At 39.9% G+C, this 17,489-nt stretch overlaps 1 protein-coding gene across 1 annotated transcript in view; it reads right to left on the bottom strand.

Annotated features, from left to right (window-relative positions):
* LOC140235611 (uncharacterized) overlaps window positions 1–17,271 on the bottom strand; it is a 32,040-nt gene extending 14,769 nt beyond the window's left edge. The window contains exons 1-10 of the mRNA XM_072315618.1: window positions 17,241–17,271; window positions 8,964–9,123; window positions 8,313–8,471; window positions 7,695–7,751; window positions 6,673–6,908; window positions 5,876–6,016; window positions 4,294–4,441; window positions 3,398–3,561; window positions 1,377–1,592; window positions 619–851 (exon numbers count right to left, since the gene is read on the bottom strand). Coding sequence (XP_072171719.1) covers window positions 619–851; window positions 1,377–1,592; window positions 3,398–3,561; window positions 4,294–4,441; window positions 5,876–6,016; window positions 6,673–6,908; window positions 7,695–7,751; window positions 8,313–8,471; window positions 8,964–9,093 — 1,484 coding nt within the window. The 5' untranslated portion in view covers window positions 9,094–9,123; window positions 17,241–17,271. The remainder of the gene's footprint in view (window positions 1–618; window positions 852–1,376; window positions 1,593–3,397; window positions 3,562–4,293; window positions 4,442–5,875; window positions 6,017–6,672; window positions 6,909–7,694; window positions 7,752–8,312; window positions 8,472–8,963; window positions 9,124–17,240) is intronic.
* Window positions 17,272–17,489: the final 218 nt, after the last annotated feature.

The following is a 17,489-nucleotide window of genomic DNA, read 5'->3' as shown; positions in this document are numbered from 1 at the left end:
TCTGATACCACCATATGCATCGATTTGATATCATGCATTTATTCTCTTCTACAGATAATAACTACTGAAAAAAGCACAAATAACATTTCGTTTTTGTTTTTTCAATTATATTTCTCACATTTGCGGCAAATTACAGGTAGAATCCTTTTTGGCGATAAAGTGCCTTTCTCATACATATTTCACAAAGTAGTAATTAGTAATGCAAATTGGAATTAGTAACAGACATCGATGTGCAAAAATTTACATAACTCAAAATGATATTACAATTTTGTGAATATGAAGGTGTCTTCTGGACCCAAACTTTGGATACAAATATTTTGCTTTATTTGTAATTTGTAACTTGAAACACAAGTGTACATTTTAATTAACCAATCAAGTGAAGCATGATCGGCCTACTCAAGGATAAAGACCACAAACGGTGCATTCTGCAAAGCAAGTGCTTGCACTTTTCTGAGTCCTAAAATGCAGAGGTGGGACCCTCCAAATGAGGCACAAGACAAATACTGCCCCCTTGTGGTTTGCTCTGGATGACGTGCAACAGTCAGTAGATGGAATCTACTGAGCATATAATACTGTGCCACACACAAACAAGAGGAAAGTTGCATAGTGTCAGCATACCTTGGATCGAAGAGGTGATCGTCGCCGGTGAGGGACAGGGAGGCGGCGCCGATCTCGTACCGCTTGAAGAGCAGGCTCTGTTCACCTTTGACCTTCATGTCGGGCATGATGGACCCCACCTTGGGCTTCACCAGGTGCAGCTTGCCGGCGATGCGGCGGCGAATCGTGGTGGCACCCTGCGGCCGAGCTGTCCGAGCCCCGGCTGTGCCTGAACCTCTAGTTGTCCTCCGAACCTGCATCATAAGGCAGAACGTAAACGCAAGACCATTTTTACCTCTGCCAAAGAGGTTTGATTTTTTCTGGCATTGGTTTGTCTGTGTGTTTGCAAAATGACTCAAAAAGTTGTGAACGGATTTGGCTGAAACTTAAACAGTAAAGGTTGATAGTGGCACAGGGAACAGATAATTGAATTCTGAAATGTACAGAAACTGGTGAAACATCTTGCTGAAAGGTGTTAGAATTACTCAAGTCCTAGTTTGGCTAACATCTTTGGAGAACCCTTGCTATGTAATTCAAATAAAAGAATTAAAATGACCCTTTTACATTTACCTTTGCATAAATAGCATGCCCATAAGTGAAAAATATTGCACAAAAAAAAAACAACAACATTATGATGCTCTTTGTTTTGGTTTTAAATCTCTTTGAAAAATTCTCTTTTATGGAATGGCATTTTTCTTATATCCAGGTACTAAATTGCAACAGCTGTCTCATTCGGCTTATTCTATCATGTTTCGATAAGACACAATTCCGCTACTCACTTTACGCTTGCGTCTGACCTTTCGGCGACCCTTCCGCTTGGTACCCGTTTTCCTCTTAGTGCTCTTGCTCTTGGCGGCGGTTTTGCGTTTGGTTCCAGTCTTGCGGCGCTTCGTGGTCTTGCGCCTTCGCGTGGTGGTCTTGCGCTTGCGGGTCGTCTTTTTGCGCGGCTTGGTCGTCCGTGGACGTCGCACGGTTGTTGCACTGGAAGTACCAGCCTAAAAGTGGTGACAGTTTTTTTGGAAAAAGAAAATCAGCTTCTCACTGCAGATTTCATCTTTCATCAAACTGCTTAGTAAAGCTGATTCACTTACTCTATCAAAAGTGCATATAAAACATCACTTCCTCATAAACCTGGGGCCCGTTGCATAAAACTTACCATTGAATTTCAATGGTAACTACCGTCAAAATTAGGCATCACAGCCAATCAGCATCAAGGATTATAAAATTTACCGCTGATTTGAAGACTTACCGCTAGAAAGGAGCGGTAAGTCCAGCGGTAAGGGTTTTATGCAACAGGGCCCTGATATCAATGCCTCTTGCAAACTTCATAATCATTGATTTTGTGCATAAATCAATCATTTGGGACCCATACGCACAAACAATATCATTGTTATGGCATTTTTAACATCATATGATAGAATAATGTCCTCATATATATATATATATATATATATATATATGTGTGTGTGTGTGTGTGTCATTCATATGGACACAATCAATTCCATAGTTGTCTGTAACACATAAAATCAATCAACAGCGTTTACTGTTGGTAGATATTACAAGGCCAGACAGGAATCATCATCAAAATACAATTTTCATGCCCAGTTTGGGGCTGGTTTATTGTGTGCACATGACCCCTTCCCCCCCCCCCCCCCCCCCGCAAAAAAAAAAAAAAAAATCAAAACGGCAGAATGCACAAGGTTGTGAAGTCCTGTGTTCATATACATCTTCCAGCATTCATCACTTAAAGGGACTGTACAGTACTGGTTGAGGTGGGGATTCATGTTTTGAACATTCCTAAATGAGATAATGAGAAACCTCTTATGAAATATGAAAGAGCTTGTAATTTTAAGAAGGATTCAACGTTTATTTGATGAAAATTGGTTTTCAAATGACTGAGATATCCAAAAAAAATTGATAATAATAAAAGGCGACAGGCCACACCTTTTATTAGGATCTCTTTTTTACCTTGTTTTTGGATATCTCAGCCATTTCAAAACCAATTTTCATCAAATAAACTTTTGATACCCCTTAAAATTGCATGCTCTTTGACATCTCATTGAGTGGTTTCTGAATATCCCACAAAACGTTAAAAGCTAAATCCTCACCTCAACCTGAACTGTACACACCCTTTAAAATGTCAAGGAGGGTACATGTTTCCATAGAACAATAAAAGCTGCATTCATCCAATACCATAACTGTAACAGCTGACACAGAATAGATGGGAGGGGAAAATGTGTGTTCAGTTGGTTGACAAGATAAGGCAGCTACCTGTTGAAAAACAAAACCTAGATACAGTGGAACCTTACTGTAAAGCGGTCAGATATGACAAAACCCTTTTGTAACAAGGTAAATTCACAGGTTCCAACCCTTTATATTTCTTTACTTTTGTGTAGTGATATAACAAGATAATTGTCATGGTTTTTAGGTCCTCATTGTAAAGAGGTTCCAAAATCCAGATCCAAAATCCTCACTGAGATTCGTGCACACAGAAGTGAGGGGAAACGTGTGTCCCAGGGTTGATCCCATTCAGGGCCTGCTCAGGGCCAACCGCTGATTTCTATTGAAGGTATCTAGATATCTCATGAGCCCATTCTTGCTATATAAACAAGTGAAGCCGCCGCACTGCCATCTTTCCAGGCACACTCTACGGGGCAATGCAAACATTTTCCAGCTGAGACTGTTACAAAGGTCACGTGATGTCGTGAGTTCCGTACACAAACATATGGGTGATGTGCATGGTAAGATGGCAGCGCTGTGGCTTCAAAGCCATTGAGATATCCAGACCATATTCACTCACCCTCTCCTGCTCCTCAACTTCTCTCTCCGCCCTCGCTCGGATAACCCGGGCCAGCACCCGCTCGGCAACCTGCGTGCGTGCGATGGCCCTCGTGGCGTACTCTCGCATCCTCCTGGAGTGGCGGCGGCGCACAGTCGCGATGTACTCGTCCTCACTACTCTCATCTGTATGTTGAAAGAGTTTAACCCTGATATTACCGCCTGTGAATACATTTGTGCAAACACTTCAAGGCAACATGAAAGTAGACTTAAATTGATCAAAAATATTATGATCTAATCAAGACCCACTATTTGATTATTGCTTCATTGTTATCATTTTGTTGTTTTCGTTAGTTTTTATGCTCACAGACGTTATTCCAAATTGTTCGTGTATACCGAGGAAAAAAAGGGCAAATGGGGAACATCAAATATATACAGCATTTCAAAGCAATTGTCTGTCAATTTCAAATGTTCTGAAAAAGATAGGGGGTGGCGAGACACATGAAAAACTAATGTCCATCATGTATAGCCTAAAACATTTGTGATAAAAGACTAGCATTCATACAGTGTCAATTTGCCTATATTCATGAGACAGAGCATGTATACCACTTTGCAGGATATGGTGGCCTCTACGCAGAGTTTGCAAATAAGGACCATGAGGCTGCATGTACCTTTGATCAAGATATAAGAAAGGTGCATTTTAACCAAAACTAAAGCAGCGTCACTGATATGTAGACTTACTTAGAAGAGTCTCCTTTTCCCATCTCCTAAACCCTGCTTTCAAGATATATAACACTAAAACTCTCCCCTCCCTCCTGCACTCCTTTGCTCATCCCCTGGAATAGTAATGGTATGACCCTGTAATGATGTTATTTTTTTTTCTGGGCTGTGTGCAGTGCATCCCAGCAGCTGTCTCACCATCCTGCTCCCTGGTGATGCAGTTTGGGCAGAACCATTCTTCAATGGGGATCTCATCCAACGGAGGGGTCAGGCACTCACAGTGGTAGCCAGCGTCACACCCGTCGCACAGCAGAAGCCGATCTTCCCGGTTGCACTCACCACAAACCTGGAAAGGTTCAGTAAACAGATAGACTGAAAGTGAAAACAAAGTTCTGGTAAGGGCCTGAGAACCCGTCTGGCACCATTTCATATTTGCTTGCAATATATCGAAAGAGTCTACAAAGAAACTTACCTGGCTGACGCGGTTTGCCGTAATGATGAGTCGTTTTGGAGTATTTTGAGAAAAATAATAAAAGTCGGTAGACCGACTTTTATTCCAGAAGGCTCCAGACTAACTCGGTCTCAGGGAAAACTCGACCCTATTTCAGACAATTTACACAGTTCGTGATCGCCATGTTCATCAGTACTCTATAATACTACGGGCACAGATATAGTTCTGTGACTACGGGTACCAAACGAGGCCTTACTGAGCAGACAGGAAAGTGCGTGCTAATCCTGTACAAAACAAATGGACAGCGCAATGTCCTCAAGCCTACTAGTATACGCACATCACCTCAGTTGCTGAGACGCGCGGTCTTTGAAGTTTTTGTTGTTGTTTATCAAGCGTCTTTGATTGTTTTTAGAGGTGCTTGAGAGGCGCACACTAATTTTGCATGCGCGCCAAAGAGGTTTTTGATGCGCGCGTTGTAACAACTCGGACCATTACTGCGAGTAGCCAGAACGTTATGTACAATGTAGTTTATACAGGCCGCTCCCATATGCATGGTACAACGCTGTACAATCCAGAGGGACAACCAATACAATTCATCCCGCCGTCAAGCAAAGCGAGGCCGAGTTATCCCCGAGTCCGAGTCTAGCCTGACCCCGTTCGGGTAAGTTCTGAGACTGAACGTTTTTGGTTAATATTTCCCATTTTCGTCGTTACCCATCGACTATCTTGTTATTACAGCGTTATTCCGCACATTTCCTAGGCATACGTTCACATTTTGGAGCAAAATTTGACAACTTTTGCAGGCGTACCAGAACTTTCTTTGGGCTTGAAGTGTCTTTTGTCAGCAAAATGAATGCACATACAGATAATAAAACAAAAACACAGTAACTCAAATTCATCAAATGAATGTTGAAATTTACATACATTAGCTGTTGCTGTTGTTACTCCTCCTCTTACAACTACCACTGATATAAACTACTAAACTCTTCTCCTACAATTATTACTCCTACTAATACTACTTCTACTACTACTACCATACTAACACACGCACAGAAGAAAAATGTACAATAACAATGCTTAGAGAGGTAAAATATATGTATAGCAACTCTACTATTTTGTGCATTGGGACTGCCGCACAATTTTGGGAGTGGCTGAATTCATTATCGTGGAGGATGTGGAGAAACTACAAATGCATATCGTATTCATGTCAGGATCAAAGTTAGTACTTTGATGTGTCGTAAATTTGCAAACAGTACCCAACTCACGGAAATACCCCCCCCCCCCCCCCGAAATACATGCCATACAGTATATCATTGCTCCTATTCTTACCTCACAGTAAGTGGGATCATCATCCAGAATCTCCACCTCATGTGCCTTGACCTTGACCTGCCGGATGACCTCTCCCTGCAGCGAGTGCCTGACCAGAATGAGTGAGAAGACACTCCGGTCAACTGGGCAGGTGGTCACATTCTGTACAAAGAAAATAAAGCATCCATAGTTATATCATTGACATATCATGCTGATTTTAAGAAGACTGTTTCCTTCTAGTCTCAAGATTTTGTAGACTATGTGTTCTATATTGACAACTTTGTTCATCAAGATCAATCCAATATCCACCATATTTCAGTATTTGATACATTTCCTCTCTGCATCTGCCACGACACTGATCAAAACATCCACATCATGCTATGGACAGGTTTGTCAGCTACATTTCAGCTGTGACAACATTCAAGATTTCATGAACTTGTATTACAGGTCTCCTAATAACCTTTGCGATCAAAGTTTCACTGCGGAATAATTCTTCCCCTGAAGACCTCTTGAAGTTCTGCTGTACGTGGAGAAAGAGCCTATTAACTCCTGGACAACTTAAGAAAAAAAATGATGTCCTCACTTGGAGATGCTGCACACACATTTGACGATTGCACATGTAATGATGACAATGATACTAACAATGAGAACATGAATTTTGTTTGAATCCAATCACCAACAGCCTACAAATCATTGTGAGCAACACAGACAGCAAACAGTGTCATCCTGGGGCTCTAAACATAACTTCGTTCCATTCACAATCGCAGAAATGGCCTTGGATTGAGGACACGCAGCGGTGTCTATCTCTCATCTCGTACCTTCGACCATTCTTGGATGCACTCCAAGCAAAAGGTGTGGTCACAGCTCTCCGGCGTGCCCACCTCCTGGTCGTCGAACATGCAGAGGCAGATTGGACACTTCTCGCACTCCTCCCCGCCAGATGCACCTGCATCACTCGCGTCGTCCCCCGCATCCTCCTCGACCTCCTCTCCATCTTCTTCATCTACTTCCGCAGCATCTTCCTCATCCTCCTCCTCCTCCTCCTCATCCTCTTCTCCTGTGATGTAATCAAACAATGCATTAACTTTCAATTTCAATTTCAATTTACTTTCACAAATCATTCACATGTAACTCAAACCCCTTGTGGGGACATGTACATTGCTTTTTATATAATTACACAAATTGAACCAGATTGATGCATACGGTACATGGAATATTGAGTGGGACCTAGAAAAAGCACAGCCTGTTAAACAAGGTCCCCCCCCCCAAAAAAAAAAAAGCTACCTTACATGCAGATGAGTGAAAATGATATACAATGCATTGCAAAATGAAGGGCTGAGATGAGAAACAAAAACAAGAGGGAGGTGGGGAAGGAAGAGTAGAAAGAAAACAATTTGTGACTGTATAATCAGGGATGCCAACCTTATAAACAGCATGGCAATGCTCTAAACACTAAAAGGGCACATCTTTTTTTTTCTTTTTACCTTCCCGGCAATATGTGCAAACAAATGTACAAGTTTCAGGGGAAAGTGGTATTTTCCCTGACACCTGCAGTATTTTTGTCATCAAACTTTACATTATCTTTAAATCGCTATCCTGTGACTGACATCTGGAGTTTTTGCAGGCTTCTTATCTAATGATGCCAAGGCATGGATTTAATCAACAACTTTACAAAGTCATAAAATTTGAACAGATATGCGGATTTTCCTTGAACTTCACTGATGTGTACTATGAATACTTCTGCATTCACCACATCCATAAGATATTTGGGGTAAATTCTCCTGAAAAAGGCAACAGATATGACATCTTGCGCTGATTGACTGAAGAAAAGAAGACTCACCTTCATCGTCGTCATCTCCTTCCTCCATTTCCTCATCGTCATCTTCTGTGATGTACTCTGGTTTTGGAGACAAGAGATAAATCATACACTGTTCCAGGCCTGTTAAATCACAATGGCAGGTTCCTTTTCTGTGGACTGTAATTGTCTTCCCAATTACAATACAATATCTTTGCAATTGTTGTTCAACTGTAAATAATTATGTTCAATGCTAAAATGATTGCAAGCAGCCCAGGAATGGTTGATCGTAAAAGAACAGTCATAACAAACTCTGCCCAATACAAATAGTCAGCAAACTAAAAGGCTAAAAAAACAACAACAACAAACAAACAAACAAAAAACAAGCAAACAACAGCATGCAGGGAATAATTTTCAGACTCATATTTGATTAGCAATTTCAGCTCATGAACAATATTTCAAATGGTAACAAAAAAGTTCGGTTGTGTAGCAGTGGTGTAAAAATGCATAGCAAATTGCGAAGCGATACCAGGAAAATTATTCCCTGGCATGTTGTATTCTTTCAGAAGCTTGTTGACCGAGTCTGTTCAATCTATCACATGATCTCTAAGAGCAGTGGCATTGCACCAGTGAAATTCCCAATTACTATGCTAGCTTCCATACCTTCATCACTTCCAAGTTCACTGCAGGTCTCCCACACTACGTCCTCCTCATCCTCATCTTCCTCTTCCTCATCTTTCCGGATATCTTCATTGTGTGGCTCTGCGCTCTGGTTCATTGCAGCATCTCTGCTGTCCGGTGAAGGGTCAACACTCCCATGAGCTGTGAGAAGATAAATAAAATGTAATAAACTAAGGTGCATCAAATACCTTTGCATGTTATAAAAGAAATATGTACAACAAATTCAAAGAAATTTTAATTACAAACATAATTTATACACAGCGCACCTTACATGTCAGAAATATCTAAAAAATAATAACAATAATAATTCTTAATGTTGGATACTAAAGAATCATGTGCACACAGTACGGTGCTTCAGATTAGCTGTTGGTGTATATTATGACAATTCTTTTATAACGTAATTCTAAAAACTATTACACAGTCTTCCTTGCATGGTCCATACTGTACTGGTCAAACTACAACAGAAAAAGTTTTGTTATCTCTTTGCTTGTAATCGCTAATTCATAAAGACAAAACTTAAAACTCTCCTTGCATCAATTACTACAATGAAAACATGACATACTGTACAAACATAAACAGTTTCACAATTATAATGGGTATAGCGTATAAATTCTAGGTTTACATTTAACTTACCCTCCATTTCATTGGCAAGATATTTCCTCACATTTACATCATACAAAGCACCATGTTGGTTTGCGGGGTTTTGGGTGTAGAACGAAAAATCAATGGCAAACGGTCCTCCACTTCGCACACAGTCAGCCATACCTTGCAGCTAGCTACACGTAGTATGGGCCTGGAGACACAATGGAGGTTACAACAAATTAGAACGACCAGTGGCAAAAAAAAAGAAAGAAAAAAAAAATGAGATCATGACTGAATTAGTGAACCCAACAGTCTTGAGTTAGGAACCTACATGTAACCTGTTGCAGGGACATACATGTACGTGTTGGTTCGCTGTTGTGGTTAGAATAAACCATGGACATGGTTTCACATCAGTCATCATTTTCTAGAGTAGCAGACCCAGTTTGCGGCAGGTTAAGGCCTTTTCAAGGGTATTTAGTAGTATTCTGGTAAACGGGCAACAGAAATTAAATAATTTTTTTTTCTTTTTTTTCTTTTTTTTTATTGGAGGAGGTACCAAAGGCCTCTTGACACTACATCACAATTTTGTATGGTGGAAAATTACCCTAGTCATTAAATAATCAATTTTATGCAGAAAATTTGCAACCACCAAGAGGACCTGGTTTGCGGCAGGGGGGTCTAGTTTGCAGCACCCGTAAATCCCATAGGGGTGCCGCAAACCGGACCCATCCCCGACATTTTGGTCACTGTTGCAATCCTCAAAACTGACAAAGGAAATTAATTTTAGAATATTTAACACAGTTACACAAGGAATCCTTATCATGCCAGGCCTCTTTTCATAGTAAGATTCTGTATAAAGATACAAACAAGGGATGATGGTGGTTGCCTAGCAACAGAACAAATGATTTAAATGAAAATTATGAAGGCCATCATCCGAGTTATTTCATGATTCTGGTATCAAAAGAAAGCTCTTCAGTTGCTCTTCAAATAGCGTTTTTCATATAAAAATCAGATGTTCACCAAGCCATGAAATGAGATCAATTATCCGTAGATTGATGCGTAATATACACATGAAAAATGTTGAAATCAGCCAATTTTTTTCGTTTTCTTGTAAAAATATTGCATTTTAATAACGTTTACGATTTTCCTATTATAGTAGCGAGCACCCTAGCGGCCGCTAGCAGCCCTAGCGGCTTCGATTTTCCGATCATCCTAAGTAGAGAGCTGAGCCAGCGCGCAGCATCCGCGGGCAGTCGTAAATCTCACAACACCCATAGCGACTCCCGCGGCAGCAAGCGCGAAGCTCTTCGAGGGCTCCGATCGGGCCAGCCAATTTCACTGAAACAGGCATTGCAAGGTCCATTTCGTGTACCGTTGTAACATATTGAGCCTACGTGAGGTCGATAAATTTCCCTTTCAAAAAATCAGAAAACACTTCAATTTTGAAAAAAGTGAAGTTTCGATATTGCCATATTTTGCGCAATGTGGATTAAGTACAAAAATACACCCAAGGTCACGACAAATAAGTGTGAAATTTCGACTTAGCATGCCGAACAGATCGTCCTCCTCGGGCTACTAGCAGTATGTAGCAGACGCAAACCCACATACAAGATGGCAAAAGTACTTCAGGTTTGTGATTCGAACATGTTGTTTGCAGTACGGCCGTATTACTTTTGAAAAGAACGATATCAATGCACCCCTGTCATAACTGCTAACACTAACAGGTTACAGCTAGCGATCGTCGCGAATGGGCTCAGAAACTGAGCACACTGCGTGTGTAGAAAATGATGTACATGCGCGAGAGCGCCATCTAGTGCTGAATGACGAACGCTACTTCAAATAAAACAATTTAGAAAAAAAAATACCCTTCTACTTTTGAAGATATGGTTAGATCAGGGAGGTGTGAGAGAGAGGGTGCCGCAAGCTGGACCCCTGCAGCAAACTGGTGCCCCAACTCTAACGTTACACATTCCTACTACTAGATCCGGCTCGGCTCTAGATGTACGGCTACAGTATGCAATCCCAAGCTGCCTATTAAATATTGACACAACCTCATTCAATTATTCATCTTCCACTTTTTTTTTTTGTAAATTTAGGCCTAATTGTGTGCAATAGGCACTTGATAGAATCTAAATCTGTGTCAGGTTAGAATTTAATACGCGTGTACAAATAGTCTAGACATGGTCATGGACAGTAGGGGCGCTGGTCCGAGAATGCGGATCGTCCGCACAAACGAGGGTATCTTCGTAAACGCGGAAAAATCGCGTCCGCGAAAATCAGGATCGGTAGCTTTTTCGCGGACGATTTTTTTCCTCGGGGCTTTGCGGGCTTAGGGGTACCGAACCGCACGTTCTAGATGCGATAAACGGATTCCTCGTGTACAAATACCCCTAGTTCACCGTCTACTTTTGTGGGTTGTCCGTCTTCCCGTGGATTTATCGCGCGAAATGTGAAAGTCGCTGTGCTGTCATTGGCAATACACGCATCATGGAGCAACACACCTACGAAGTAACCAATGCACTTTGCAGTGGAATTATGGCAAATTTGAACGGTATGAATATTTCTGATCGATAAAATATTAATTCTAATTATTGTTAATTAATATTCCGATTTCCGATTGCCTGGTTTGGCGACTGTATGCCGGTACCTAAAATCCCGTTGTGAACACCGTTGTGTTGAATATGTCCGACTGCCCGTGCATGGCAGCTGCGTTCATGCCGACGCTAGTTTCCCATGTACGGTATAATGTATGCATGCACATGGACATTTAAATGACCACAAACAAAACAGAAAGTGCTTTAATATTCAAGGACCGGTTGAATAAAACTAACAACAAAACTTTATGCAAAAAACAAAAAACAAACACGAAAAAAAAAAGTAATTATTTTGAAACAGTGGAAACGAAATTATCAAAGATACTTCTTTCGATCGCATCTAACTTGTTAAATGATATTCCCATTTTTAAAATCCCAATAATAATTCATAAAATAAACGTGAAAATGGCTCCCATAAGTGAGTACTGTAGCAATTTTAAAGACTGGTCTCACTACAGTTATAGAGTATGCAGTGCTGATAGTTTTAACCAAACTGTGTTTGATTTATTCCCGTGAATCATTGTATCTATGAGGGTGAGATCTCACCTGTAGGTCCGGTAGCACGCCCGTCATCGTGGAGTCAAGTGAGGGGAGAGGCCAGTATTATTATGGTAAGAAAAGTTACCGGTACCAGAACTTCTCACATGATGGCCCACACGCATGCTTCATTAATCATATCACATTTGTTTTATTGGTTATTGCATCATAAGCAGGAACAGATTATATGTACTTCTTTAGAAGTGTTATACGTGTGTCACATCTTAAATTCTGTTTGAATCTACAGTAGATGCAAGTGTACTAACCAAACTACATCTCTTAATTTCATAAAGATGACCTCCAAGAACTGATGGATGTTCACATTGAGGAAATGAAGGAGTTGCGTAATGAAGGCCAAAACGAACCAGGTAAGCAACGTTACACATAAAAGTAACATTGATATATTGCTACTAATCTGATCACATTGCATATTTATATTTCTCTCCGTGAAACCGGAACATTTCTTGACAGTTTTTGTATTTTTCTTTCCTTGTCTTATGGCACAGATCCCAACAGCACAATCGAAGTTGAGCAAGGTAAGATCATACGATGTGTAGGATAATGGCAGCTCTGAAATAGGCCCTACACTCTTCCCTGAATCATTATTATTATTGCTCAACAATGCTTAACTGCATGTTGCGTTGGCAAGAGGAGCTGATATGGTGCACTTGCGTTACTACGACACGAACGACATATTGTTACAACGTCGAAACACATGCAAAAATTCAGATTTAAAAATAAACATCATTGAGTCGCTCAAAACTAAAACGTTTAATAGCTAGATGATTTTTGATTGAACTAAGTAACTTCCGGGCGACATTGAAAAAGAAAAACGAAATTTATTCAATTTAGACCCTATAACGGAATTCGGGACGCTTACGATACACAGTATAACTTCAGCATAAGAAAAATTTAGCGAGCGTCGCTTTGTTGAAGAACGCATCACATTTTAGTGGGTTTAAATAGAAATCGCTCTGCGTTTCACGGAACTTGCATTAGGCCATATTATAAGATAATCCGAAATGCAATTACGATCGTTTTTCCGAAGGTTCGTAATTCCAAAACACACAAATTCTGTTTGCAGTGTACCTAGATGTTCGTTGCAAATCCGAAATAAACTACTGTCCGGCATTGCGACATTGTTTGTATGGCATTAGTTACTGCGAAGATTCGTTTTTCCTTGCGTTCAGTAATCCGAAAATGAAATAAGGTTCGCTATTACGAAGGTTCCTTAATCCAAAAATGTTAGGAATCTTTGTGTTTCAAGGTTCGTTAATCGGAAATAAAAATCATCGTTTTTAGATCAACAAGTCTTCGGATAATGAACCGTTTTCATTTCAGGATGAACGGTCTTTTTCTATGAACAATAAACCTTATTTCCATTTTATGATAAACGAAACGTAATAACGAACATTTTCTCATTGACGGATGAACGAACCTTCGCAAAAACGAATGATACATGTACTTCATTTCGGATTAATGGACTTTCAGAATAGCAAACCTTCAATTTCCTTTTCATATAAAAAGAACCTTTCATTATTAACGGATGAACGAACCTCCGGAAAATCGAATGATACTTCATTTCAGATTAATGGACTTTCAGAATAGCAAACCTTAAATTTCCTTTTCATATAAACAGAACCTTTCATTGACGGATGAACGAACCTCCGGAAAAATCGAATGATACTTCGTTTCGGATTAATGGACATTCAGAATAGCAAATCCTTTTCATATAAAAAGAACCTTTCATTGACGGATGAACGAACCTCCGGAAAAATCGAATGATACTTCATTTCGGATAAATGGACTTTCAAAATAGCAAACCTTAAATTTCCTTTTCATATAAAAAAAGAACCTTTGGAACAACCGTTACGAACCTTGGGAATAGCGAGCCGTAAAACCGGCGACCCGTCGAAACGACGAACCTTTTATAGTACAACGGACATTAGGAACAATGAACCTTTGGAATAGTACTCGAATCCTCAACTACTTTGATGTGATTTCAAACTAAGCATGAAGTACAAACAACTATCTCTATTAAATGTACATTATCAACGAAATTAGAGTGATAACATTGCATTTAATATTGCTTTTTAGCGTATTATGGGTAGTCGATAATCGCATACCGGTAATATAAACGGAGCTTGAGTGTTGGGTTTTGTGTGTGTGTGTGTGTGTGTTGTTGTTGTTGTACACAAAAAAATTGATACAAGGAAACAAAACTGCCGATCCCGAAGACTTTGTTCTAACGTCAGTGCACTGTACTTCGGCAAGATATCTTTATCGTAAATGACTGTAGCTTGATTATGTCGGACATACAGTGTATTATATTTTACATCAAATAGTTTTATTTAAAAGAACAAAAATATGTCATGGAATGGGTTACCATGCATATAAAGAGAACCAGCTATGTTTAAGAGAGGTTATATAGATATATAATTTGAATAATGAACAACTAATTACATAATATAAGAGCTACAATGTACGCTCCTATCGTGTTTCATGTACAATTCTGCCACTACACTCAAAACTGCCGAGTTACTTTTGTTGTACAAATTAATTACAGTATTTGTTCTTCTCTTTGATTCAGTGAATGATCTTGGAGGACAGAACACGACAGCAGTTCTAGAAGTTGATGTTGAAGGGCACATGTTCATGCAAGTTGGGCTACTCCCAATTCATGTTCGCATGTTCGGCTTGCTCCTCACGAATGTCGGCTTTCCCGGCGGCTCTCAGTACCAGTGTCACGGCGTCATGAAACATAGCTTGCACCTGTCGTCATGCAATTAACATCCAGAATTACTGCTCAACTTTCCTTCAGCTTGTTCTTGATGGAAATGACGCTGTAACCTTAATTCTCATGACTTAATTCTGTAGAAAAAGAAAATGACATTTTTATTTCGAAACGGGGAAAACTTGTGTGATATCAAAGTATGCAGATCGTAAAGTGACTGTAGGCATAATGTTACAATATTGTGTACTTGACCAACGGTGTTGTATATAATGTTAGGGACATTCCTTCCTGATATGTTGCTGTGTATGAACAGCTATGTGCTTAGCATCTACCCATTCTGTTTGTAACTGAAAAAAAAGTCACCAAACTATCTTCTCCCGAGGACAAAAGATAAAAAGTCTTGACATCAGCTCCTACAATAAAGTCATACTTTTGTTTATGCCCTCCTCGGTAACTCCTAGGCCAAGATCTGTCTGTGCCAAACTGTTTGGTAACTGTTTAATAATAATCATTAAGTGCAATTTCACGTTCAACACTCACTAATCTTTTACAATTTACTAAGTTTATTATTATGTCTGTTATACTTAAATTGTCAATTATCTATTTGTTTGTTTCTTCTTTTTTTTTTTTTTTTTGCTTTCCAGTTATCTTACTGCTGAATGTTTCATTATTCTAGGCATACAATGTAATTAGGCTTTTAGTCTTTTTTAAAGCATAACGCTTGTATCATAATTCTAGCTAGCATTAATATTATCAGCACAGAAAGGAAATGCATGCATCGTGTGCTGTGATACCTGTGCCTATATATTTTTTTTATAGCATTGGCAATAAAAATGTGAAGATTTGTGTGTGTGTTTGTGATTAAATGGTACAAAAGTATGTACCTGATTTCTTGGCGTTTGTTTGTTTGTTTGTTTTTTTCTTGATGTATGATAACAATTTCCTGGCATTTGGGTATACAGACTACTCTCAAACACCCAAATTGCATACACATGCATACCCACACAAGACTTCTAATACATACAGGTTTCGTCAGCGCTATTGAATGGAAAATACTAATGTGTGTCGTTTTCAACTAAAAATTGTAGTAATTGAATGATAGACGTAAACAGACTTGAAACTCATCTGCCTTTCACATACAACTCAACATGCCACAATAGGCCGCTTGCAAGAATTATTCACAATTTACAGAATCCCGAGTGAAACGTCCATGTAATCCAAACACATCTAGAGATCTACTCAGGTATGTTATGCCGATGGTCTATACAAACATCACAATGATTAATAGTAGGACATCGATACTCACGTTTAGGTTGAAGAGCATTTTGCTAATAAAACTCGATCCATATTGCTCCTAGAAACGCAAAATTTGCATGACTTGTAAATTGATGTCGCAATGCGCAGCATGCAGCGGTACGTATATTTTTATCACGCGAAGCGAGGTAAACACAAATGTATGCATTTGTGTTTACCTCGCTTCGTGTGGTACGTTTGTATTATAGAGATAGCCCTACATGTATTACATGTATGTCAGCTTCAACTTACAACAAAACATATGCATGGGCACACAGAAAACGAGGAAAGCAGTGATCTCTGTTTATTGCACATCGTCCTCATTTACGAGGGTCAAAGCAAGAAGCAATCAACAGTCGCGCTTTTGCGTCCTTACTTTTGGGGACAATCATAGTTTTCTAAGGTTATATCGGTTTTTAAGGACGCATCCTCATTTGTCGGGACGCCGTTCGCCGAGAAGTCGGCAGCTTGCGACGTAGTCACCGTATACGAAGACGACCCTCATATACAAATACGATCCTCATTCTCGGACCAGCGCCCCTACTGATGGAAGGGGATTCTGCAATTCATTTGAAGGAAAGACTAAAGTCAAAGAGGAATTAGACTGCCTAAAGTTTGTGAAACTATGACTAACGTTAGCTTAGGCCTAACGTTAGAACTTTTTACAGGCTACAGGCGTACAGCTGTACAGTCATTGCTGCAGAGCAGTCGTGTAGACTAGAAATCTCATATTCAAAGCCTCATTTGAGGCCAAAAGGCAAGACTGTTAACACAGGAAGTACTGTAAATGTGACTGTGTGCTGCATGCACTTAGGCTATGTCACAGTTGTCTGTTCTTCTAACCGTTAATTCTGTGCACTGTCTATTACTCGCGAAGAAATTCACCGGCAATTATAATCTCAACACTATTACATTAGTCCACACCGATCACCAATGATCACAGACGACTGCGCTGCGACGCCGACTGTCACTGCACTGATGTCTGTGGCCGTGCGGCAGGCAGTCAATCAGGTAAATTACCTTAACAAACCCAGCACAACGCACATTTCCCCCCATTCCTCACATAACATATCATTATCCGTAGGAAACAGAAGAATCGACAAGATGGAACTGTCTTAAAAGAGTTTAAATGGAGTAATCGTGAAAGAATCATAAAAAAAACGATCATACCGATGGTTGACTTCTCACAGCACCGTAAGCGTCGCCATATTTTTCATTGCCAGAAGATATCCCATCATGCATTTGCAAGCCAGTGCAAAGTAGACTGAAATCCGCTCTCTGTCATTCTTCAACATGCCCACAGCACGTGATGAACAAGAAATGCAAAGCTAAAACGTACACCATTCAAACTGCATTTCTTCACTTTATTACATGATAAGCAAAGACCAAAGAGATTACTAGTACAATGTACATGTATTA

The sequence above is a fragment of the Diadema setosum genome, chromosome 12 (genome assembly GCF_964275005.1).
Source record: "Diadema setosum chromosome 12, eeDiaSeto1, whole genome shotgun sequence".
In the NCBI taxonomy this organism is placed as follows: Eukaryota; Metazoa; Echinodermata; class Echinoidea; order Diadematoida; family Diadematidae; genus Diadema; species Diadema setosum.
The sequence above is the reverse complement of the archived record's forward strand: the minus strand, read 5'-3'. Positions and strand labels throughout refer to the sequence as shown.